The sequence below is a fragment of the Dama dama genome, chromosome 26 (genome assembly GCF_033118175.1).
Source record: "Dama dama isolate Ldn47 chromosome 26, ASM3311817v1, whole genome shotgun sequence".
In the NCBI taxonomy this organism is placed as follows: Eukaryota; Metazoa; Chordata; class Mammalia; order Artiodactyla; family Cervidae; genus Dama; species Dama dama.
In genome coordinates, this window is record NC_083706.1 from 22,884,308 (window position 1) to 22,910,028 (window position 25,721).

Sequence of the window (25,721 nt, forward strand, 5' to 3'; positions counted from 1 at the left end):
ATTAGGTTATAATTTTATCCTTACAAGTAGAATTGGCAGTAGAGTGCAAAAACCTATTTAAATGCCAGCTTTTAATGTAGCATTTTTAGAGGGAATTATACCCAATACTTGTAATAACCTAGAGCGGGATATAGTCTGCAAAAAACCTGTATCACTTTTCTGTACACCCAGAACTAACAACAATATTGAAAATCAACTACAATAGAAAGGTGGCTTTCTTTTAAGTAAAAGAAGGAACAGTAACAATTTACTTTGTTTAAAAATTAAATTTAGAGGTATTGGGTTTTTTAAGCTTACCGCAATTTTACCACAATGCAGAATTCAGCTGCACAACTGTGATGAGACAAAATTTTATTTTAATCTAATAACCTGAATTTGTATTCACTAAATAATGGGATATTTAATGACTTAGAGAAACTCTCCTTTTAAAAATGTTTTTGAAAAGTCATTATTCTTATAATCTGAGTTAGAAACTCTGAGGAATAAATTGACTAGTCACATATTATCCAGGAGATGTGATTTGAATGTTCACAGACTATTTAGGAAGAAAAAAAAATCAACTAAAGGTTGCTGCAACCTTCATCTAGAAGTGTAAGGCTTAGTGATAGTTTTGCCTTGTGATTTATCTATTTAATCCCTGGTCATAAATCTTATAGATCACAAGCATTTTGGCTCCAAATTTCTTAGATAATATTGCAAAATAAATCAAATGTGTAGGGAGATAAAGATAGATTGGTATAATTATTATGATGTATGAATACAGACAAGCATATAATATTTAAATTATACATATATATCACTTTATCAGCTATTTACAGTGTCCACTGTTTGCTTAGCCATCTCGTCTTGGTGATGCATATATTCCAGCTATAGATTGTAACTAGGTAGTGATATTTATCTCGAGAGAAGCAAATAAAATTGGAAACATTTCAAATGTTTATATTCTTTTAATTCTGGCATCACATAACATAGATTAAATACGATATGAAAGAGACACATGACTATCCTTGAACACTTAGGATATGTGTGTTATCCAATAAAATTAGAGATATTCTTGGCACAAAGCTGAACAGAGAGTAGGCTCTTAATAAGTTCTATATACTTATCATTGTGAATACTACTTCTTTGTGTGCATCAGAAGTACTAAACTTTAAATTTTTGAGAGAACTGACCACTTTTAGAGTTGACTTTGGGGCTCATCCTAGAGGCCACATTGAATTATAGTTGTTAAGTTCAGTTCTCTTCAGTCGCTCTGTCGTGTCCGACTCTGCAACACCATGAACCGCAGCATGCCAGGCCTCCCTGTCCATCAAAACTCCCAGAGTTTACCCAAACTCATGTCCATCGAGTCGGTGATGCCATCCAACCATCTCATCCTCTGTTGTCCCCTTCTTCTCCTGCCCTCAATCTTTCCCAGCATTAGGGTCTTTTCAAATGAGTCAGCTCTTCGCATGAGGTGGCCAAAGTACTGGAGTTTCAGCTTCCGCATCAGTCCTTCCAATGAACACCCAGGACTGATCTCCTTTAGAATGGACTGGTTGGATCTCCTTGCAATCCAAGGGACTCTCAAGAGTCTTCTCCAACACCACAGTTCAAAAGCATCAATTCTTCGGTGCTCAGCTTTCTTCATAGTCCAACAATCACATCCATACGTGACTGCTGGAAAAACCATAGCCTTGACTAGACAGACCTTTGTTGACAAAATAATATCTCTGCTTTTCAATGTGCTGTCTAGGTTGGTCATAACTTTCCTTTCGAGGAGTAAGCATCTTAAAATTTCATGGCTGCAGTCATCATCTGCAGTGATTTTGGAGCCCCCAAAAATAAAGTCTGCCACTGTTTCCACTGTTTCCCCATCTATTTGCCATGAAGTGACAGGACCAGATGCCATGATCTTAGCTTTCTGAATGTTGAGCTTTAAGCCAACTTTTTCACTCTCCTCCTTTGCTTTCATCAAGAGGCTCATTACTTCTTCTTCACTTTCTGCCATAAGGGTGGTATCATCTGCATATCTGAGGTTATTGATATTTCTCCTGGCAATCTTGATTCCAGCTTGTGCTTCATCCAACCCAACGTTTCTCATGATGTACTCTGCATAGAAGTTAAATAAGCAGGGTGACAATATACAGCCTTGAAATACTCCTTTTCCTATTTGGAACCAGTGTGTTGTTCCATGTCCAGTTCTAACTGTTGCTTCCTGACCTGCATTCAGGTTTCTCAAGAGGCAGGTCAGGTGGTCTGGTATTCCCATCTGTTTCAGGATTTTCCGCGGTTTATTGTGATCCACACAGTCAAAGGCTTTGGCATAGTCAATAAAGCAGAAATAGATATTTTTCTGGAACTCTCTTGCTTTTTTGATGATCCAGCGGATGTTGGAAATTTGATCTCTGGTTCCTCTGCCTTTTCTAAAACCAGCTTGAACATCTGGAAGTTCACGGTTCACATATTGCTGAAGCCTGGCGTGGAGAATTTTAAGCATTACTTTACTAGCATGTGGGATGAGTGCAACTGTGTGGTAGTTTGAGCATTCTTTGGCATTTCCTTTCTTAGGGATTGGAATGAAAACTGACCTTTTCCAGTCCTGTGGCCATTGCTGAGTTTTCCAAATTTGCTGACATATTGAGTACAGCATTTTCCCAGCATCATCTTTTAGGATTTGAAATAGTTCCACTGGAATTCCATCACTTCCACTAGCTTTGTTCATAGTGATGCTTCATAAGGCCCACTTCACTTCACATTCCAGGAGTCTGGCTCTAGTTGAGGGATCACACCATCGTGATTATCTGGGTGGTGAAGATCTTTTTTGTACAGTTCTTCTGTGTATTCTTGCCAGCTCTTCTTAATATCTTCTGCTTCTGTTAGGTCTATACCATTTCTGTCCTTTATCAAACCCATCTTTGCATGAAATGTTCCCTTGGTATCTCTAATTTTTTTGAAGAGAGCTCCAGTCTTTCCCATTCTGTTGTTTTCCTCTATTTCTTCGCATTGATTGCTGAGGAAGGCTTTCTTATCTTTCCTTGCTATTGTTTGGAACTCTGCATTCAAATGGGTATATCTTTCCTTTTCTCCTTTGCTTTTCACTTATCTTCTTTTCACAGCTATTTGTAAGGCCTCCTCAGACAGCCATTTTGCTTTTTTGCATTTTTCTTGGGGATGGTCTTGATCCCTGTCTCCTGTACATTGTCACAAACCTCTGTCCATAGTTCATCAGGCATTCTGTCTATCAGATCTAGTCCCTTAAATCCATTTCTCACTTCCACTGTATAATCAGAAGGGATTTGATTTAGGTCATACCTGAATGGTCTAGTGGTTCTCCCCAATAGTTGTTAAAGATAGTACTTATTCCAAGATGAAAGGAAAGTTAAGGAAATGTTCAATTCAGCAACAGTATTCAGAAATTTTAGAACATTAGGCATTTTAGACAATTTGCCACATATTGATTTGTGTCCACATACGAGATTATCATGTATCTTACTGGTCCCATCTATCAGAAGGAAAAAGTAAACCCCAAAGAAATTAAATGCTTTGATCATGACCATATAGCTTGCTTATGGCAGAACAAATATTAGGACCCATATATTCCGATTCACCTCTCTGTGCTTCTTCCAATGGGGCTATAGTAATAGAAACAATTATAGAGACATTGAAGAGAGGAAACAAATTTAATAGAACTCAATGTCAGAAAAACTGTGAATGTCCATTGTGAAAAATGACTGCTGTTTGGTGATAGCTATGCTAATTCAATCTTAAGAGACTGAAGCAGGATGAAAAACTGCAGGTTTAGTTAATACCTAATAAGTAACTAGGGCTTCCTTTTTGGCTCAGACAGTAAAGAAGTGGCCTACAGTGCAGGAAACCTGGGTCCTATCCCTCACTCAAAAACATCCCCTGGAGAAGGGAATTGCAACCCACTCCAGTATTCTTGTCTGGAGAATTCCATGGACAGAGGAGCCTGGTGGTGTCTGTGGTGTTGCAAAGAGCTGGACATGACTTAGCGGCTAACACTTCCCACTGAAATGAGTAACCAAATGCCTTCAATATGAAACAAACCAACATATATTGGCAAAATTTTTTAACTGTCCTTAAATTATAACTATAACTTATTGTGGCACTATGCTAAGTATTTGCTTTCATATCAGCATGTGGACTTTACTCAGATCATGTTCTGCTTTTGCTGAATGGGAAGCTCATATTTAGAGAGACACAGAAAATATGCAATTCTAATTACAAAATCCAATTATGGATATTCCATCAGATTTCACACTATTTGAAGACAATTAAAGAAATATGTTTGCTTAATGAGTCATGAGATTAAGTAGAGCAGAGGCCATTGAACTGAAATAAAGAAAAGCCTATGGACAAATTTCAAAAATTCATGTGGCCCAAACCATAGTCATGAAGTAAGATGAGTTTTCCCTTCATTTGTCTCCTCTTCCTCTCAGTCTTCCACTCCTTCAGCAGTTATGCATGGACAGTCTCACCAAATTAACCCTAGTTTCCTCACTCACTGATACATTGCAGCATCTTACCCATTTTATCTTTCTTCCCCCGTGCAAGAGTTCCAGGTAACAATTAGTTAAAAGGAGTATTGCTGCACTATTGTATGTGCAAACATAGAATATGCCCAGATTGTCTAACTTTCAATGTTGAAAACTTTATGCTAGTGATGAAAGAATTCATTATTTCCTATCACATCACAGGAACCCAGAGATTTCTGCGTTCCCTCTTGCATTGGCTGTGAGAAAGTTCAAAGCCACATGTTGATCTGTCACTATCCAATGAATATATTGTACAATATATATATGCCTATATAAATGCATTTTTATAATATGAGTTCTGTACTCTAAATATACCCTTAATTTTTATGTTAATTTTTAGTTTTGTTCTCTTTTGTTGCATCATTTTATATTAATGTACATATTTTGGTAGTTAGGATTAAATACTTTCTCGAACAAAGTGGATTGTATCTGTGTTTTTACCTTGATATATGTAAATACACACATATGCTCATATACATATTCATTTATATGTACATATATACACTTACTTATAAATGGATCAATATAAATATAAAAATCTATATTCAGTCATTTAAAAAGATCTTTTCTTTGTGTAGATACTTACTATTTTTTCTGGCAATAGCTTCTCTTGCTCCCTGTTTGTGAAAAAATGCCTGCTATTCTTGATCTTGTGTCTACTGTGAGCAACTAAGCCAGGAAGCAAAACAGTGCCTCTGCTGATGTGGAGCCGGCCAATTAGAGCTAGGTGACATAATCTCGGAATCTCTTGAAGTTAGCAAAGATCTTCCAGTTCCCTCTTTCTTTCATAGAACAGTTAGCTTCATATATTTGCCAAAATCAGTGTCAAGTTGCTGCATTTGCCAATCCAAATTCCTGATGTAAATATTTTATTTCTCATTCTAATTTTATGTTTGTGGCTGAATACCATCTTCTCCATAGCTACAACCACAGTTACAGCAGTAAGGGAATGAACCCTGTTTAAATTGCTTAAAGGATATTGAAGCACAAATACAAACATATTTTTATGAGGAGCTTTTTGGACTCATTGTGTCAAGTAGTTACACCACTAGAAGTCTGTGTGCTAAGTCACTTCAGTCAAAGTTTAAATTTACTTAATTCTGAATTGAGAAGATGTGAAGGACAGAGAAGCCTGGCATGCTGCAGTCCATGGGGTCACAAAGAGTCAGACGGACATGTCACTAAACAGCAACAAATAGGGAAAAGAGACCATCAAGTTAGAAACAAAGTTCTGGATTCCATGCTAAATTCTTCTGGAAATTAGCATATGACTTTGGACAAGAAAAATTATGCCCACCCCAACCAGCTCATAGGATTTTGTGAAAATTTGATAGAATTATTCGTAAAAACTCACTAAAATTGTAAAGAGTTAGCCAAATCTGATATATTGTTATTGTTTAATTTTTTCTGAAAAAGCATTGTTTTTTGTCAATGAGTGCATTTTACATTACTTCTGTCATTCTAACTGAGGCAGGAGTATAAGAATTTGAAATCTATTTTACGAATAGTTTTAAGTCTCAGAAGCCTTGTGGAGCACTTTTGACATGAATTGTAGTAAACTAATTTAGGATTAAAAAATAATCGATGTGGTTTCCTTTCCTTTTTATTTATTTTAATTAATTAATTTATTATAATTGGAGGCTAATTACTTTACAATATTGTGGTGGTTTTTGACATACATTGAAGCAAATCAGCTATGGGTGTATATGTGTCCCCCATCCCGAAACCCCTCCCCCCTCACTTCCCATCCCATCCCTCTGGATCATCCCAGTGCACCAGCTTTCATGCATTGAACTTGGACTGGTCATCTGTTTCACATATGGTACTATACATGTTTCAATGCTATTCTCCCAAATCATCCCACCCTCACCTTCTCCCACAGGGTCCAAAATTCTGTTCTTTATATCTGTGTCTCTTTTGCTGCCTCGTATATAGGGTTGTCGTTAACATCTTTCTAAATTCCATATATATGCCTTAATATACTGTATTGGTGTTTTTCTTTTTGACTTACTTCACTCTGTATAATAGGCTACAGTTTCATCCACCTCATTAGAACTGATTCAAATGTGTTCTTTTTAATAGCTGAGTAATATTCCATTGAATGTATGTACCACAGCTTTCTTACCCATTTGTCTGCCAATGGACAGCTAGGTTGCTTCCATGTCCTAGCTATTGTAAAGAGTGCTGTGATGAACATTGGAATACACGTGTCTCTTTCATTTCTGGTTTCCTCGGTGTGTGATTGCTGGATTATATGGCGGTTCTGTTTCCAGTTTTTTAAGGAATATCTACACTGTTCACCATACTGGCTGTCCTAGTTTTTATTCCCACCAACAGTGTAAGAGGGTTCCCTTTTCTCCACACTCTCTTCAGCATTTATTGTTTCTAGACTTTTTGATAGCAGCCATTCTGACCTATGTGAAATGGTACCTCATTGTGGTTTTAATTTGCATTTCTCTCATAATGAGTGATGCTGAGCATCTTTTCATGTGTTTGTTAGCCATCTGTATGTCTTCTTTGGAGAAATGTCTGTTTAGTCCTTTGGCCTATTTTTTTTTATTTGGTCATTTATTTTTCTGGTATTGAGCTGCAGGAGCTGCTTGTATATTTTTGAGATTAATTCTTTTAATTAAGGCCATTTGTTTATTTTTGCTTTTATTTCCCTTACTCTGGGAGATGGGTCATAGAGGATCATGCTGTGATTTATGTCAGAGAGTGTTCTGCCTATGTTTTCCTCTAGGAGTTTTATAGTTTCTGGTCTTCTATTTAGATTTTTAATCCATTTTGAGTTTATTTTTGTGTATGGTGTTAGTGTTCTAGTTTCATTCTTTTACAGGTGGTTGACCATTTTCCCAGCACCACTTGTTAAAGAGATCGTCTTTTCTCCATTGTATATTTTTGCCTCCTTTATCAAAGATAAGGTGTCCATAGGTGCATGGATTTATCTCTGGGCTTTCTATTTTGATCCATTGATCTGCATTTCTGTCTTTGTGCCAGTACCATACTGTCTTGATGACTGTAGCTTTGCAGTATTCTCTGAGGTCAGGCAGGTTGACTCCTCTAATTCCATTCTTCTTTCTCAAGATTGCTTGGCCTTTCAAGGTTTTTTGTAGTTCCATACATTACCGTTGGTAGCTTGATAAGGATTGTGTTGAATCTATAGACTGACTTGGTTAGTATACTCATTTTCACTGTATTGATTCTTCCAATCCATGAACGTGGTATATTTCTCCATCAATTTGTGTCATCTTTGATTTCTTTCATCAGTATTTTATAGTTTTCTATATATAGGTCTTTTATTTCATTAGGTAGATTTATTCCTAGTATTTTATTCTTTTCATCACAATGGTGAATGGTATTGTTTCCTTAAATTCTCTTTCTGTTTTCTCAGTCTTATTGTATAGAAATGCATGGGATTTCTGTGTATTAATTTTATATCCTACAACTTTACTATATTCATTGATTAGCTCTAGTAATTTTCTGCTGTTGTCTTTAGGGTTTTCTATGTAGAGGATAATGTCATCTGCAAACAGTGAGAATTTTACTTCTTCTTTTAAAACTTGGGTTTGGTTTATTTCTTTATTTTCTCTGATTGCTGTGGCTAAAACTTCCAAAACTATGTAAATAGTAGTGGTGAGAGTGGACATCCTTGTCTTGTTCCTGACTTTAGGGGAAATGCTTTCAATTTTTTGCCATTGAGAATAATGTCTGCTATGGGTTTATCATATATGACTATTATTATCTTGAGGTATGTTCCTTCGATGCCTGCTTTCTGGAGAGATTTATCATAATTTTGTCAAAGGCTTTCTCTGCATATATTGAGATAATCATATGGTTTTTCTCTTTCAATTTGTTAATGTGGTATAAAACACGGATTAATTTGGGAATATTGAAGAATCCTTGCATCCCTGGGATAAAGCCCACTTGCTCATGATGTATAATCTTTTTAATATGTTGTTGGATTCTGTTTGCTAGAATTTTGTTGAGGAGTTTTGCATCTATGTTCATCAGTGATATTGGCCTGTAGTTTTCTTTTTCTGTAGCATCTTTGTCTGGTTTTGGTATTAGGATGATGTTGGCCTCATAGAATGAGTTTGGGAGTTTACCTTCCTCTGCAATTTTCTGGAAGAGTTTGAGAAGGATTGGTGTTAGCTCTTCTCTGAATTTTTGATAGAATTCACCTGTGAAGCCATCTGGTCCTGGGCTTTGTTTGTTAGAAGATTTTTGATTACAGTTTCGATTTCCATGCTTGTGATGGGTCTGTTAAATTTTTCAATTTCTTCCTGGTTCCGTTATGGAAGACTATACTTTCTAAGAATTTGTTCATTTCTTACAAGTTGTCCATTTTATTGGCATATAGTTGCTGATACTAGTCTCTTATGATCCTTCATATCTCTGTGTTGTCTTTTGTGATTTCTCCATTTTGATTTCTAATTTTGTTGATTTGATTCTTCTCGCTTTATTTGATTATGAGTCTGGCTAATGGTTTGTCTATTTTATTTATCTTATCAAAGAACCAGCTTTTAGTTTTCTTGATTTTTGCTATAGTCTCCTTTGTTTGCTTTTCATTTATTTCTGCTCTAATTTTCATTATTTCTTTCCTTGTACTAACCCTGGGTTTCTTTATTTCTTCTTTTTCTAGTTACTTTAGGTGTAAAGTTAGGTCATTTATTTTATTTTTCTCTTGTTTCTTGAGGTAATCTTGTATTGCTATTAACCTTCCTCTTAGCACTGCTTTTACTGAATCCCGTAGGTTTTGGGTTGTTTGGGTTGTGATTTAATTTTCATTTATTTCTATGCATATTTTGATTTACTTTTTTATTTCTTTTGTGATTTGTCGGTTATTCAGAAGCATGTTGCTTAGCCTCCATCTGTTTGTATTTTTAACAGTTTTTTCCCTGTAGTTGGCATCTAATCTTACTTCATTGTGACCAGAAAAAATGCTTGAAATGATTTCAACCTTTTTGAATTTACCAAGGCCAGATTTATGGTCCAGGATGTGATCTATCCTGGAGAATGTTCCGTGTGCACTTCAGAAAAAGGTAAAATTTGTTGTTTGGGGGTGAAATGTCCTATAGACATCAATTAGGTCTAACTTGTCCATTGTATCATTTAAAGCTTGTGTACCCTTGCTAATTCTCTGTTTTGTTGATCTATTCATAGGTGTGAGTGGGGTATTAAAGTCTCCCACTATTATTATGTTACTGTTAATTTCCCCTTTCATACTTTTTATCATTTGCCTTACATATTGAGGTGCTCTTATGTTGGGTGCATATATATTTATAATTGTTATATCTTCTTCTTGGATTGATCCTTTGAGCATTATGTAATGTCCTTCTTTGTCTCTTTGCATGGTCTTTATTTCAAAGTCTATTTTATCTGATATGAGTATTTCTACTCCTGCTTTCTTTTGGTCTCCATTTGCATGAAATATGTTTTTCCAGCCCTTCACTTTCACTCTGTATGTGTCCCTAGGTTTGAGGTGGGTCTCCTGTAGACAGCATATACAGGGGTCTTGCTTTTATATCCATTCAGCCAGTCTTTTGGTTGGGGCATTCAACCCATTTACATTTAAGGTAATTATTGGTAAGTATGATCACATTGCCATATGCTTTGTTGTTTCGGTTTCAAGTTTATAAACCTTTTCTGTGTTTCCTGTCTAGAGAAGATCTGCATTGAAGAGCTGGTTTGGTGGTGCTGAATTCTCTCAGCTTTTGCTTGTCTATAAAGCTTTTGATTTCTCCTTCATATCTGAATGAGATCTTTGTTGGGTATAGTAATCCAGGTTGTAGCTTTTTCTCTTTTATCAGTTTAGGTATGTCCTGCCATTCCCTTCTGGCCTGAAGAGTTTCTATTGAAAGATTAGCCGTTATCCTTAAGGGGATCCCCTTGTGTGTAATTTGTTGTTTTTTCCTTGCTGCTTTTGATATTTGCTCTTTGTGTTCGATCTTCGTTAGTTTGATTAATATGTGTCTTGGGGTGTTTTGACTTGGGTTTACCCTGTTTGGGACTCTGAGTTTCTTGGACTTGGGTGGCTATTTCATTCCCCATTTTAGGGAAGTGTTCAACTATTATCTCCGCAAATATTTTCTCATGGCCTTTCTTTTTGTCTTCTTCTTCTTCTGGAACTCCTATTATTGAATGTTAGGGCATTTAACATTGTCCCAGAGGTCTCTGACCTTGTTTTCATTTCTTTTAATTCTTTTTTCTTTTTTCCCCTCTGCTTCATTTGCTTCTACCCTTCTATCTTCCACCTCACTTATCCTCTCTTCTGCCTCAGCTATTCTACTGTTTATTCCCTCCAGGGTGCTTTTGATCTCAATTATTACATTATTCATTATTGATTGACTCTTCTTTATGTCTTCTAGGTCCTTGTAAAACATTTCTTGCATCTTCTCAATCCCTGTCTCTAGTCTATTTATCTGTAACTCCATTTTGTTTTCAAGATTTTGGATCATCTGTACTGTCATTATTTTTAATTCTTTTTCAGGTAGACTCCCTGTCTCCTCCTCTTTTGTTTGGTTTACTGGGCATTTATCATGTTCCTCTACCTGCTGAACATTTCTCTGCCTTTTCCTTTTGTTTAGATTGCTGTATTTGGGGTGCCCTCTCTGTAGGCTGGAAGTTCCTGGTTCCTCTTTATTGTTGAACCTGATCCCTGGGGGTGGGGGAGGCTAGTGGTTGTCAAGGTTTCCTGGTTAGAGGAGCTTGCATTTGTGTTCTGGTGGGTGGAGGTGGATCTCTTATTTCAGGAGTGCAAGAAAGTGTCCTGTAGTGAGTTTTGGGGTGTCTAGGGTTTGGCCTGGCTTTGGAAAGCCTGCTCAGGGCTGTGTTTAATGCTCAGGGCTGTGTTCCTGCTTTGCTGGAGAATTAGCCTGGTGGTCTTGCTCTGGAACTTGTTGGCACTTGGGTGAAGCTTGGTTTCAGTGTAGGTATGGAGGCCTTTGGATGAGTTCTTGTCGATCAATGTTCCTTGGAATCAGAAGTTCTCTGATGTTCTCAAGTTCTGGAGTTAAGCCTCCTGCCTCTGGCTTTCAGTCTTATTCTTACAGTAGCCTCAAGACTTCTCCATCCATACAGCGCAGATCATAAAACATCTAGGTTAATGGTGAAACAATTCTCCACAGCGAGGGACACCCAGAGATGTTCTCAGAGTTACATGGAGAAGAGACGAGGGAGGAGGGAGATAGAGGTGATCAGGAGGAGCAGAGGGGGAGTCAAAACCAGAGAGACTAATATAGCCAGTAATCAGTTTCCTAAGTGTTCCCCACAGCCCAGAACACCCAGAGAGATTCACAAAGTTAAGTAGAGAAGAGATGAGGAGGGAGGAGATAGAGGTGACCTGGGAGAGACAAGGGAGAATCAAAAGGGGAGAGAGCAATCAAACCAGTAATCACACCCCTAAGTGAAAATGGATACTGAAGATTAGATTTTTAAAGGTACAAAACTGATAACAAATACCAAAAACAAAGATTAAAAATCTAGAGTAGAAGTTAGACTCTCAAAAAAACAATATTAAAAATGCAAAACAAAATCAATCACAAAAATTATGAAAAATATATATATGAGATTTGCTTTAAAATGGGGTCTTGTTTTGCAAGGTAATTTTTGCAAGGTAATAGTTGGTTATAAAAATAAAAATTAAAGGAGTAATAAATTATAAGAAAAATTTTAAACTGATAACAGTAAAAATATATCTAGGAATTTCTCCGGAGCTGTTGTGGGCAGCGTGGGGTCAGTTCAGTTTCAGATCGCTCCCCGTCCCAGCTCTTACCTATTCTGTGTCTGCAGGCCGCCTCCAGTGCTTAGTCAGAGCTAACTACAGGGCTTTAATCTGTCACCCCTCTCACTTCCAGAGCGGTTCCCGCTTCTTTATTTTGGCTTCCTCTGTCTGCAGGTCTCTTCAGTGTCTCATTTCCGCCCTGACACGAGGGGGCGAAGGTGGTCACTTATTCAGGCTCACTTGTTCAGTTGTGTTGTGGGGAGGGAGGGACCCTGCACATAAACGTCGCTGGCGTGTGTGGGGAGTGCGCGCAGTGTACGGACCACACTGGGTTTGCCCCAGCTCGCGGTGTGTGCCTTCCGGGTCTACACTGCTCAGGCTCCAGGGTGCTCTGCAGGGGCGCCATCCGAAGCGGGGTCAGCGTCTCGTGCCCTTCCCAGGTCTAAGCGCAGACCCGGCTGGGTGTGTGTTCCTGCCCTTCCCAGGTCTAAGCGTTCAGGTTCTCGGGTCTGCGCAGAGCACAGACCCGGCTGGGCATGTGTTCCTGCCCTTCCCAGGTCTAAGCCACTCAGGTTCTCGGGTCTGTGCAGGGCACAGACTCGGCTGGGCATTTGTTCATGCCCTTCCCAGGTCTAAGCGCTCAGGTTCTCGGGTCTGCGCAGGGCACAGACTCGGCTGGGTGTGTGTTCCTGCCCTTCCCAGGTCTAAGCGCTCAGGTTCTCGGGTCTGCGCAGGGCACAGACCCGGCTGGGCATGTGTTCATGCCCTTCCCAGGTCTAAGCGCCCAGGTTCTCGGGTCTGCGCAGGGCACAGACCCGGCTGGGCGTGTGTTCCTGCCCTTCCCAGGTCTAAGCCACTCAGGTTCTCGGGTCTGCGCAGGGCACAGACTCGGCTGGACGTGTGTTCATGCCCTTCCCAGGTCTAAGTGCTCAGGTTCTCAGTCTGCGCAGGGCACAGACCCGGCTGGGCGTGTGTTCCTGCCCTTCCTGTGTCTAAGCGCTCAGGTTCTCGGGTCTCCGCAGGGCACAGACCCGGCTGGGCGTCTGTTTCCTGCCCTTCCCAGGTCTAAGTGCTCAGGTTCTCGGGTCTGCGCAGGGCACAGACCCGGCTGGGCGTGTGTTCGTGCCTTTCCCAGGTCTAAGCGCTCAGGTTCTCGGGTCTGCTGGGCGTGTGTTCCTGCCCTTCCCGGGTCCGAGCAGCTCCGGTGACCAGATGCTTGCCGACGCGCTGTCCCAGGTGGGCCGTGCATCTGACTCACCTCCCGGTCCCAGATGCTCGGTTTCCGGGTGCGCCGTGAGAGCGCATTCCAGGTGTCCCCTGTGTCTCCTCTGGGGAGCTGACCCTCTGGGCTGCGACCCTCCTGGGAAATGTCAACTGTCCAGGAGCCCAGGGAGACGTGGTTAGCAGCTGGGCGCCTGCTCACAGTTTGGGGGAGGACACCGGTCTCTGGCACTGAGATTACCCCTTGCCTTCTGGCTCTGGCTGTCACACACCTACCTCTCTGCCTCTGGGAGAGGCCTGTACACAGCCGGCTAGCTCTCCTTTGGTATTCACGCACTCCTTTGTTCTGTGAGCATGCCAGGCTGAATCTTAGAGTCTTTTGCGGGAACGTTCTCTTTTTTTTTTCTCTCTGGTGATCCCACAATTTGGGTTGCTGTCTCACATTAGTTCCCTCGGATTGTCCTCAGGGCATTCAGGCCCAGTCCTTACCCTAAGCATTGATTATGCAGTCTGCCCCTCCTTGTCCAGCACCCTCTTGCTGGTGGCAGACACGAGCATCTGAGTTACTTGCTGGCAGTTGTAGTTAGGCACTTATTCTGTGCTTTTTTTTTCTTCTCTTGGTTATGTTGCCCTCTGAAGATTCCAAAATCCCCCCTCAGACCCGCCTGCGAGAGGGTTTCCTACTGTTTGGAAACTTCTCTTCCTTCATGACTCCCTCCCCAGGACGGGTCTCCGTCTGGAACTCTTTTGTCTCTCTTTTTATCTTTATATTTTGTCCTACCTCCTTTCAAAGAGAATGGGCTTCCTTTCTGGTGCCTGGTGTCCTCTGCCAGCATTCAGGAGTTGTTCTGTGGAAATTGCTCAGCATTCAAATGATCTTTTGATGAATTTGTGGGGGAGAAAGTGTTCTCCCCGTCCTATTCCTTCACCATGTTTGGACAAGAGAGCAAGGTTTCCTTTCACCCTTGTAGTCCCACATGGGTGGGAAACCTAGGGGGTTTTTTTAGTTAAGAATTACTTTCTCTGTAGAAGATAAGGCAATTAAATAATGCCAATTTTAAAAGAAGGCATACATGCATTCTAGAGGTTTGTCAAAATCCAGTCCTCCTTTTATGTCTGACTACTGCTACTGCTAAGTCACTTCAGTCGTGTCCGACTCTGTGCGACCCCATCCCTGGGATTCTCCAGGCAAGAACACTGGAGTGGGTTGCCATTTCCTTCTCCAATGCATAAAAGTGAAAGTGAAGTCGCTCAGCCAGTCACTCTTTGCGACCCCATGGACTGCAGCCTACCAGGCTCCTCCGTCCATGGGATTCTCCAGGCAAGAGTACTGGAGTGGGGTGCCATTGCCTTCTCTGAAGACAATAGTAAATCACGGGATGAGGAGTTAAAAAAATGTTTCTTTCCATTCTTACGTGTGCCTCTTCTCTTCAATGCAGTCATTCTCTTGCCAAGAAAATCCCCCTTGCTGTGCTCCCATTCGGTCACAGGTCACAGGCCACAGGCTGCATCTGAAAGATTGGTCTCCTCTCATAGATCGCAGGCTGAGGATGGCTTGTTCTTCTGCTTGTAGCAGCCACCTTAATGTGAAATCTTTAATTTGAGTAAGATTTGTATACTCAAGATGTATCAGACCAGACTTTTCCCCACTTACCTCAACAGATGCATGTAAAATGCTTCACTGAATTGAAAAAACTAATATTAATTTTTGTTGGGGTGTAGTTGATTCACACTGTTGTGTTAGTTTTGGGAGTACAGCAAAGTTAATCAGTTATGCATATTAATGTCTCCACCCTTTTTTTTAAGATTTCTTTCCCATGAAGGCCTTTACAGAGTACTGAATAGAGTTCCCTGTGCTATACAGTAGGTTATTATTCCCAGCTGGCTCTAGTGGTCAGGAATCCACCTGCTGATGCAAGGGATGCAAGAGAAAAGGGTTCTGTCCCTGGTTCGGGAAGATCCTCTGGAGGAGGGCATGACAATCCATTTCAGTAGTCTTGCCTGGAAAATTCCATGGACAGAGGAGCCTGGCAGGCCGTAGTTCACAACTGAGTCTGGACACAACTGAGCACACGCAGGTCCATGTTGTAGAATTTACATACAGTCGTGACCCTAATCTTGCAATTCATCCCTCCCCCTTACACCCTGGTAACCAGAAGTTTATTTTCTACATCTGTGATTGTACTTCTGTGGGTTTTTTGTTTTTAATGATAAAACTACTTGGTTCTAATAGCTTGCTACTATCAACAGATAAGAATTATTAAATCTTTAAAAATAACCCAATCAAAAAATGGGCAGATGTAAACAGACATTTCTCTGAAGAAGACATACAGGTGACCAGTAGGCGCCTGAGAAGATGTTCATTGCTAAATATTGGAGAAATGAAAAGCAGAACCACAGTGGGTTATTGCTGCACACTGGTTGGAGTGACTGTCGTCAAAAAGTCTGCAAATAATAGATGCTGGAGAAGGTATAGAGAAAAGGGGGAATCTTCTTACACCACTGGTGGGAATCTATAAATTGGTGCATCCACTACTGAAAATAGCTTGGAGGTTCCTTAAAAAACTGAAAAGAGAGCTACCATGTGATCCAGCAATCCTACTCTTGGACATATATCCAGAAAAAACAAAATTCTTAATTTGAAAAGATACATGTACCCCCGTGTTATAGCAGCACTATTTGCAATAGCCAAGACATAAAAACAGCCCAAGTGCACATCAACAGACAGTTGGTTTAAGAAGATGTGGGGGCTTCCCAGGGGGCTCAGTGGTAAAGAATCCGCCTGCCAATGCAGGAGACATGGGTTCAGTCTCTGGGTTGGGAAGATCCCCTGGAGTAGGAAACAGCAACCCTTTCCAGTATTCTTGCCTGGAAAATTCCATAAACAGAGAAGCCTGACAGACTACAGTCCTTAGGGTTGCAAAGAGTCTAACACAATTGAGCATGCATATGCACACACACGGTGTGTATGTGTGTGTATATATATATATATATATATATATGTATTTCTCAGATACAAAAAGAATGAAATACTGCCATTTTCAGCACCATAGATAGACCTAGAGAATATTATACTAAATGAAGTAAGTCAGACAGAGAAAGACAAGTATTATATCACTTATATGTGGAATCTAAAAATATAACACAAGTGAATGTATATGTAGAATAAAAATAGACTCACAGATGTAAAAAACAAATTTATGGTTACCAAAAGGGAAAGTGAGTGGGGGAGGGATAAATTAGTAATATGGGATTAATAGACACAAGCTGCTCTGCATAAAATAGATAGCAACAAGGACTTACTGTGTAACACAGGGAACTCTTCAATACCTTGGTATAACCTATAATAGAGAATAATCTGAAAGATATACACATATAACTGAATCATTTTGCTGTATACCTAAAATTAAAACAGTATTTTAAATCAAGTATAGTTCAATTGAAAAAGACCAATACAGTATACTAACGCATATATATGGGATTTAAAAATAAAGAAATTATTAAATCTTTACAGGACTACCATGAGTTAAGCCACAGGGATAATATTCAAAACTAGTACCCATGATCTGATTTGCACAAAAGTTAAGAAAGTATTTCAAAGTCATGCAAGTGTCAAGAATAAAATGAACTCAAGACTTGTGGTTAAATTTGTTGTTCTTTCTTTAGTTCATTTAACCATCAAGCAAGATTGTACTGAATTGTCCTGTCATATATAATAGAAAATAAATCTACTTAGGGAAAGCATGATGGGAGAAAGATTAATTGGGGGCATATCCTTTTAAAATGGTTAAGTAGCAGAACTCACAGAATTCAAAACAGTTGATGGCTCTTCAGAGAGCCATTGTGTCACTCTTGGGGTAAGGGTCTATGCATGAAAGGTGTCTCTCACAAGATAAAGAAGTATGGCCAGAGTTGAGCATGTTGGTGAAGGCTAAAGCTAGTACATAATCACTCTGCTGATTCCTGACTTGGTATTCAACTCTGTTATTTCAGACCCCGAATAGAAATACATGCAGAGAGGCAAACTTTGGAACATAGCAGAAATATGAAATGGCAACATGGTTTTGGTTTGTTTGGATTTGTTAGAAATTTAGGCAGAATATGCTTGATCTCATCTGAAAGCGTTTCCAAGAGTTCCATCTGTGTAAACAGCTGACCCATGAATGGGCAGTGGCCTGAACACACACACACACACGTGCGCGCGCGCACATACACACACACGCACCCAGCCACCCACGCCAGCAATACTGGGCAGAGGAACCCCATCACCACCACCGCTACCACCACCACTGCTTCCATGACTACATTCTGAGTTTTCCAAAATCTGTAACAGGTTCCTTTGGGTTGCTTCAAATTCATCAGGATTTGGCTGGAGAGAAAACATGTAAGAATATGTTTTGCCAGGCCTGAGGAATCCCTCAAGAGCAGCTATAGCATCCCATTTGTTCCTGATGTCTGGGGACACAGAACAGTCAAATATCAATTACCAACATGTTACAGGGACACTTTTCCACTGGACTGTATTCACATCTGCAGAAATAGGCGTATCATTTCATCCTTGACGTCCCAGACCCTAATCGCCATCTGTAAGATGAGAATGACTACCCTGTACCCTTTTGTCACAGCAATGTTGAAAGAAGAGAAATGAAAATATTCTGCTAATGACTTTGTATTTGTGTTTCTTCCTTGTCCCTGTTGTTCTCCAATGACAACAACATAGCTTTAGCCCGACATGCCATTTGGACCGGAGTCTTGGCTTGATCTGTGATGAATGCCCTGTTGGGTACTCAGGACAGCGTTGTGAGAGGTAAGCAGATACTCAGCTGTCTATCACTGTGATTTCCACCTTGGGAGTTATAAAACTTCAGGCATCATCATCTTTTGCACTGCCCCAGAAAAGCCACCATACTTGGTGAGTTGAAGTAAAGTTTCTTACCACACTTGTCAAACAAATGCATTATATTCTTACAGTTTATTTATTCTCTAGAAATTGCTCCATAAATCTCCATTCACTCAGAGAATGTTTGATTAATGTTTTAATCTTAAAGGTTAAGCATTAACCTGCAATCTTTCTAGAAAGTATTGCTCAAGTGGAAAGTCATGCACTTTAAGATTTATCTTGCTGTCTACATTGGCAACATTTGTTTTTCATAATTAGCTTTTTGTCCTTAAAATGTAGCTTAAGTGTGTAGTTCATAGTTCAGCAAGTGGTCCATAATTCACCTTAAATATATTTGAAAATTGAAACCAAATGTAATTTATTATCATGATTTATATGCCCATCTAATTGTTTCTAAGTCAGTGTTTTAATTCCTGTTGATTTTACTTGGTTGTTTTGCATTGGAGCCAGGATATTATTTGATGTAACTTGTGTGATTATTTTTTCTTCTAAAATCTTTCCGAGGAAAAGATTCTTCCGTATTTCAGGCTCACTGAAAATGGAACAAAGTTCTCTCATGATATCGTTGACAACTCTCTGATTGTAGCATTGAACAGTTCCTTCTGCTCCTGTTACTAGAGAGTAGGCGTGGGTGGGAGTAGAGGGGGGGCAGAGGGAATGACCAGCTTTCACCCAGCATCACCACAGTGAACGCCGCAGAAGGCTGTTCCTGCCTGTCCTTTCCTGTCCTCTTGGCAGCCAGCAGGCCTGTTTCAACCAGACTGCATAAAGTTAATGAAGCAAGGGCCAATCACCCAGAGAGAATTTAGCCAGCAGCTAGCAGTCTGTGGACAAGGCGCCCATGATAGCTCTGAGCAGCAGCAAATCCTATTTGTGAGTATGGCAGCATTTGTAAATTCGTAATGGAGGAACAGGGCTGAAGTAAAGAGGACTCAATTCTAATCGAGAAACTGGAAGTCTTTGATTGTGCTTATTTTTTTAAAAGGAGGGGACGTGCATGTTACTTACTGTGATAGCAGAGCGTATCCTTGCCTGGACAGTCTACGTCCAGTGCCTGACCCCTCTGGCTCACTATAGGCAACCTTCTTCTTTTTTTTAGCAACTGGAAAATGACAGCTTTGCTGTCATACAAGGCCATTTGATCCACTAATCTAGGTGGGCTTAGTCTCTGATGTATTTGTACTGCTCTGCTCCATAATATATATTTTCTACACGTTAGACACTGGTTTCTGAGCCACCTACAATTTAAACTCCTACATTTTATTTAATAAACATTTGTTTATCAGCGATTATGTACTGAGCACAGGGCTAAATTAAACATAGGCTATAAGCAGATGTATCCTATCATCCTTGCCCTCAAGCAGCTCCCATTTTTAATGTGAGTGAGAATAGTTGAATGTATTCGGGAGAACATTCTAGTCTGAATAATAAAATTCACCTAGGAAAGAGATGCTTGAAAGAAAGGATGATTTCCTTTTTAAAGTCTATTAATTTGATTCAAAAGAAGGTAGAAACATGCATAGACTGCTTATCATGTGGCATATCTTGCCTCTAACTCAAGTGTTTCAAATATAATCTTAAACTATTATTATATGAAATATGTGATGTTATATTTTTCTAGCCAAAATTTGGATTAGGGCTTCCCAGGAATATTTAGTCTATCATTTCTCTGTATGAGCCAAAAAGTACATTTGTGTGCATTGCATGCTCAGTCGTATCCGACTCTTTGTGACCCATGGACTGGAGCCCACCAAGCTCCTCTGTCCATGGAGATTTTTCTGGCAAGAATACTAGAGTGTGTTGCCAATTCCTACTCCAGGGGATCTTCCTGACCCAGGGGACTTAGGGATCAAACCTGTGTGTCCTGTATTGACAGGTGGATTCTTTTTACCTCTGAGCCACTGGGGGATCCAAAATATTAGAAACATTTTGGCAGGTGTGCTGGCTGAAGTAGATGTGAAAAAGAATAAGGGTCAGGGAATGAAAGAGATGTGAGTTGCACTGAAAATTTTGTAATCAAAACTATTCTGGGAGTGATTAGAGTAATCAGTTATGCACATCATTTACAAAAAATCAGCGTTGAAAAACTGTGTTTCACAAGCTATAGATGTTCTTGGAATAGAGTTCTATGATCATGGAAGTCTGGGAAGCATCTATTAACTTGTCAAAAGTTCTGACCAGTCCTAGAGTGAAAAACATCTCTTCAGTTTGTTTAACTCAGTATTTTCTAATCTTAGGTGTCCATAAATCCCCTAGTTTTATTATATAGCTAGAATGCATCTCAGACTATAGCTCAGATAGATGGAAATTATAACTTTATATTTTTATCTCAGTTTAATTTCTACTTTGAGATCAAGTTCTTCGTATGTAAGAGCTGTGAGGGCTTGGACATATAATCTTAGTCAAGTATCCTTTGGACATAAACCCAATGTTATATGTCACATGTTCAAATTTCAAAAATTTATTTTAACGTTTTTTTCCCTTCTGTCCTACTTTCCACCTCTAGATTTGGTTAGAACCAAAGTCTAACAAGCTTACTTAGTACCAAGAGGCTTGAATGCTTGAGTGTGTGTGTGTGTGAGAGAGAGAGAGGGGCGGAGGGGCTGGCTTTTGGGCAATGGACACATAGTGGAGTCAGTCTGTCCTGAGTAATTCATCCAAGTGCATTTCTGCTGACCTCTTTCTGTTTACTGTCCACCTGATCACCTCTTCCCCCAGGTCCAGTAACTCTCTCCACTACTTTCCTGTCACTTGTGGGATCACAGGACACATAGTGCTATTTACTCTCTACACTGGGACCCACCAACATTTCTGCTCTCATCATTTCTCCTCCATTTGCCTTTCTAACTCCATCCCTTTCCTGTTTGGGTGTGCACTGCAGAAAGAGTTGCCACATTCATAGAAATGGTGATTTTTTAAAGCCAAAGTCCAGAAGGTTCCGGTATTTCTGCTTTCCTTTCCATCAGATCTCTTTACTTGGTCATGCAGCCCACGCGGCCTTGCTGCTTGAATTGAGGGAATGGAGAAAAATCGAGACCAAGAGCATGGCAAAACAAAACATGACAAAATGTGAACCAATGGTCTGTCACATGTAAGGCACTAGTTATAGTTTTCAGAAACTTCTGCTTGGGGCCAGAGCACTCGTATTTTGAGAGATTACTGCCTTCCTCTGACTAGGGAATGTTTCAAACAAAAGTAAATGAAGAGAACCAGGGGTGAAGGAACTGGGCATTCATCATGGCACTTTGCTGAGATTCTAGGCTTTTATTGTCTGGACAAGAGGAGAAAATACAGAAAATCAAGGAGACAGTGTTTTGATGGTCAAGAAAGGATGACTGTCAGAGCATCAAGAGGAATTAAAAAGAACATGGAGGGAAAAAAAAAAGTGAGCTAAATGCTGATCACCCTGGCTCTACTTTTTAATTGCTATTGAAACATTTCTGTAAATCTCTTAAGAATACTATTCTCTGTATAAAAATGCACACACACACACACACACACACACATGCGTAATAAAATCTGAATGCTCACTTTTAGTGAAGTGGCATATGAAATGATGTATCATGTATATTCAGTAAGTCTCCTTACATGTCCTACAACAAAAAGACGGATGTTTCTTCAGTGATTCTATTTAATTGTAGTTATTTTCTTGTAGATTGAGTTGGTTTTTTAAATTATTGTTGTGGGACAATTTCAGACTGATTAATTGGTGTCTGTTTAAAAAAATTTCCAGATCTTGTTATATAATGCCATCTCTCCTGAGGGCAGCAAGTCAGAAAAGTGAGCTGAAAATAATGGGGTTTTGTTGTCTGTGATAATGATCATTGTATATTGCTATTCTAGTGGAGCAAAGTCACTCTCTTAATGGTAAACAAAATGAGATGTGAATATATGTGGATGTGATCATGAGCTCTGAATATCAAGTAAGGCAAGAAGAATTGGGTTAAAATTTAAAAGGATTTTCTTGTTATCTTTACTGAATACCACTCCTTGAGGGATTGGGGGTGGTGGATTTTATGCACTGAAATATTAGTTCATATTTTACAATAGAGAATTAATAAGCAATTGTATTTGGAGGTGGCAGTATTCTTCCAAGCAATATTTATATCATGACTTTCACAATTCATAAAATATTTTGTTAAAACTAGTAATCATTAAAAATTATGATAAATGTTTAATTCTACAAGCTTATTATGGCACTTGTAAATTTTCTAGAAAACTTTGAATAATCAATGTATCTTACTTACAAAATTAATAACTTTCCCCCATAATCATATTATTAAAGTGTCCTTATATGATGTACTGGATTTAAACCATTTCTGTCTCTATAGTAGAGAGCATTTTTCTGTACACAGTGACTTTTATATCTGTAAGTAAGTGAGCATAAACACAGTGTATTATTGAAATATATTCTCCCACGTTGTTTTTATTCCCCTTCAATTTTGACCCTCGCTGTAAAGGACTTTCTGTTTTGCTAAGATGGCACAGATAACAGAGCTAGCTTGACCACAAAAGTTCAGATGCGTTGTTTCATGTCTCCTTTGGCAAGTAAAGCTTAATATGCAGCATGAGCAAATGTAACTGAAAGAGAAGACAGAGTAGATTACAAATAAGTGCTTCCTGTGAAAGGTGTTGGGCTGCCGTCTATGGGGTCGCACAGAGCAGGACACAACTGAAGTGATTTAGCAGCAGCAGCAGCAGCAGCATAAAAGGTGCATCTGTAACGTTAAGTAACATTTTAAAACAGAACACATGGTTAAAGGGAAATCTGATACAAAATTTAAAACAATCTCTCCCATGCCTCCTAAATAATATGAATTTTTATTTTTCCAATAATATATAAAGTAGTATTTAGTCCTTTAAAAAAAAAAAGAACTAGAGTCTGCTAATGGGAGATGTGGGCACAATTAAGCCTCACGTTATGGCATTTTACCGTGATATGCAGCATGCCTGCTTCTCCTTGGTAGACTCTTCAGTGGAAATCTGCTTCTGTATGGACATGCAAATATATAAAAGCCTATGCAGAGACACAGCCCCCATACAAATAATGAGACTCTTTCAATTTTCTACTTAATACATTCTGAATTCTCACTACTGTACTTCCTTGTGAGCCTGTTTCCTTATAACAAGCTCTTGCTGCAACAACAACAAAAAAAACGTGAACCTTACATATTTGTACGGAAAACAACCAATTGGAGTAGATACATATGATGTGTTGTACTACAAAGGCTCTCCAGCGTGGGCCTGGCTCCCTCCGGAGTGCCAGCAGCAGATTTCTTATCATGCTTTGGTCTCATCTTCAGTGCCAGTGACAGGTTTGTTTTTTTTTTTTCCTCTGGCTGAAATCTAATTACTAGTGAAACTGGCAGTATCTACACTGCAGTAACAGAGAAAGCATTCTTTTAATCACCTTGCATTTGAGAAAAGGAGCACTTAAAGGGAAAACATATCCTGGGAGAGAAATAGAATAAAAAAATACATAAACATTGCCCCCAGTGGGTTTTATGGGTTCCTCCCAAATACTCACTGATGAAATGTTTCGCCGTAGGTGTGCGGAAGGCTATTTTGGACAACCTTCTGTACCTGGAGGATCGTGTCAGCCATGCCAATGCAATGACAACCTTGACTTCTCCATTCCTGGCAGCTGTGACAGCTTGTCTGGCTCCTGTCTGATATGTAAGCCGGGTACAACAGGCCAGTACTGTGAGCTCTGCGCTGATGGATATTTTGGAGATGCGGTTAATGCAAAGAACTGTCAGCGTAAGTCGTGAACTATTGATGCCCCTGACAGAATTGATGCATTGCACCTCAAAGTAGCTGATGAGTTCTTGAGTGGGGATTGGAGAGTAGGAAATTACCTGTAATACATGTAAGATAGATTTCCAGCCTATACACAGAGTCTGAATATTCTAATACATTTCCTTTGTACCAATAGATTAAATCCTCTCAAAGTTGCTGCGTTGTTGAAGTATCATTGTTTTTCAAATGATACACATATTTCTGTCTACACATGGAATAAAGATTTTCAAGTAAATTTTTGTCTATGACAGGAAAGAAGAATTTGAAAATTAGGCCCTATTTATCCTTATTATTTATCTCAAGTCTAATCATTTTCTTGACATACATTGATTTGCCCATATTATTTCATTAGTATCTGTCAGTAGGTTTTAATCTATTATGCTTTCATATGTAAACTTTACATTCTTGTGTTTCACAATAGGTGAGATATTCTGCCAATATTCTTACACACCAGCATTTGTAATTGTTGAGTGATTAACCATCAGCTCAAGACTACTCATAGAATGCCATTTCTGTATTTTACTTCCACAAAATTAGCTATTGTAGGACTTTATTCATGTTAGTCAGTACATTCCTACCCTCGTCTTGAATTTCTCAACTATATTCTTTGGTATTGCATAGAATATTAGTGGTAACATGCAAGAGAGATCTCATTGTGGAGAGTCAAACGGAAGGAGCATCCTTGTTAGAACAGCTTAGTGCCGGACACTGCCATAATCAACTTCACGTACTGTGATAATCCTCAGGAAGAGCAAGTTATGATACCAGCTTAACAATTCACTTCTGCTGACTTCATTATATAAGAAGGGATCCTTCTAGCCATTCAGTTGGGTCCCAGGACCTGCAACTTTACAGAAACCACTGGCAATGTTGTGCCTGTTAGCATCTCTGCTATAAATAACAATGACCTGCTAGGGTTCCCCACTTCAAGAAGAAACGTGTCTTTCTCCTCACAGGTTTGGAAGATGAGTGCCATCATTTTGTCATTTAAACATGACAATTTGTTGAATCAAAAACAAACCACTCTCTGGAATAGTCAACAGCTATTAATATCACCTGTAAATTGTCAAGTTTTTTCAGCAGAATTTCCAACAGGCTCAGAAGCACCTTTAAACACTGGGTTTGTGGCATCTGTGTAAAATCATAAGGAGCTCAAGAAAGTCTCCAGTTCAAGCATATCGTCTAGGATCTATACTTTCTACCAGTGTGACTCTGCACAAGACATTTGAGCTCGCTGAGATTCAGTTTCCTCATTTACATAAAGCACTCTAAGTTTCTATGGAAATTAAAGGATCTAACACATGAAACTGTCTAGTGAGCTGCCTGGGGTATTCTCACCTGTTGGCTCCTTTGTAGAGATGCTGACAATAGTTGTGAATATTTATGGCTCACCAATTCTAGAGCTGTGTTCTTCACTGAATGACCTCATTTTCTATCTTCCAATAACCCCTTCTATAAAGTTGAAGAGACAGTTCCACTCTTTATTGTGGTGAATTCAGAATCTGCAGCATGAAGTCTTAAGAACACATAAAATAATATA

General features: G+C 39.4%; 1 protein-coding gene across 1 annotated transcript in view; it reads left to right on the top strand.

Moving 5' to 3' along the window:
* The window catches only part of LAMA2 (laminin subunit alpha 2), a 659,970-nt gene that overhangs the window by 386,694 nt on the left and 247,555 nt on the right, over window positions 1–25,721 (top strand). Inside the window, exons 18-19 of the mRNA XM_061130198.1 lie at window positions 18,203–18,289; window positions 23,931–24,142. Coding sequence (XP_060986181.1) covers window positions 18,203–18,289; window positions 23,931–24,142 — 299 coding nt within the window. The remainder of the gene's footprint in view (window positions 1–18,202; window positions 18,290–23,930; window positions 24,143–25,721) is intronic.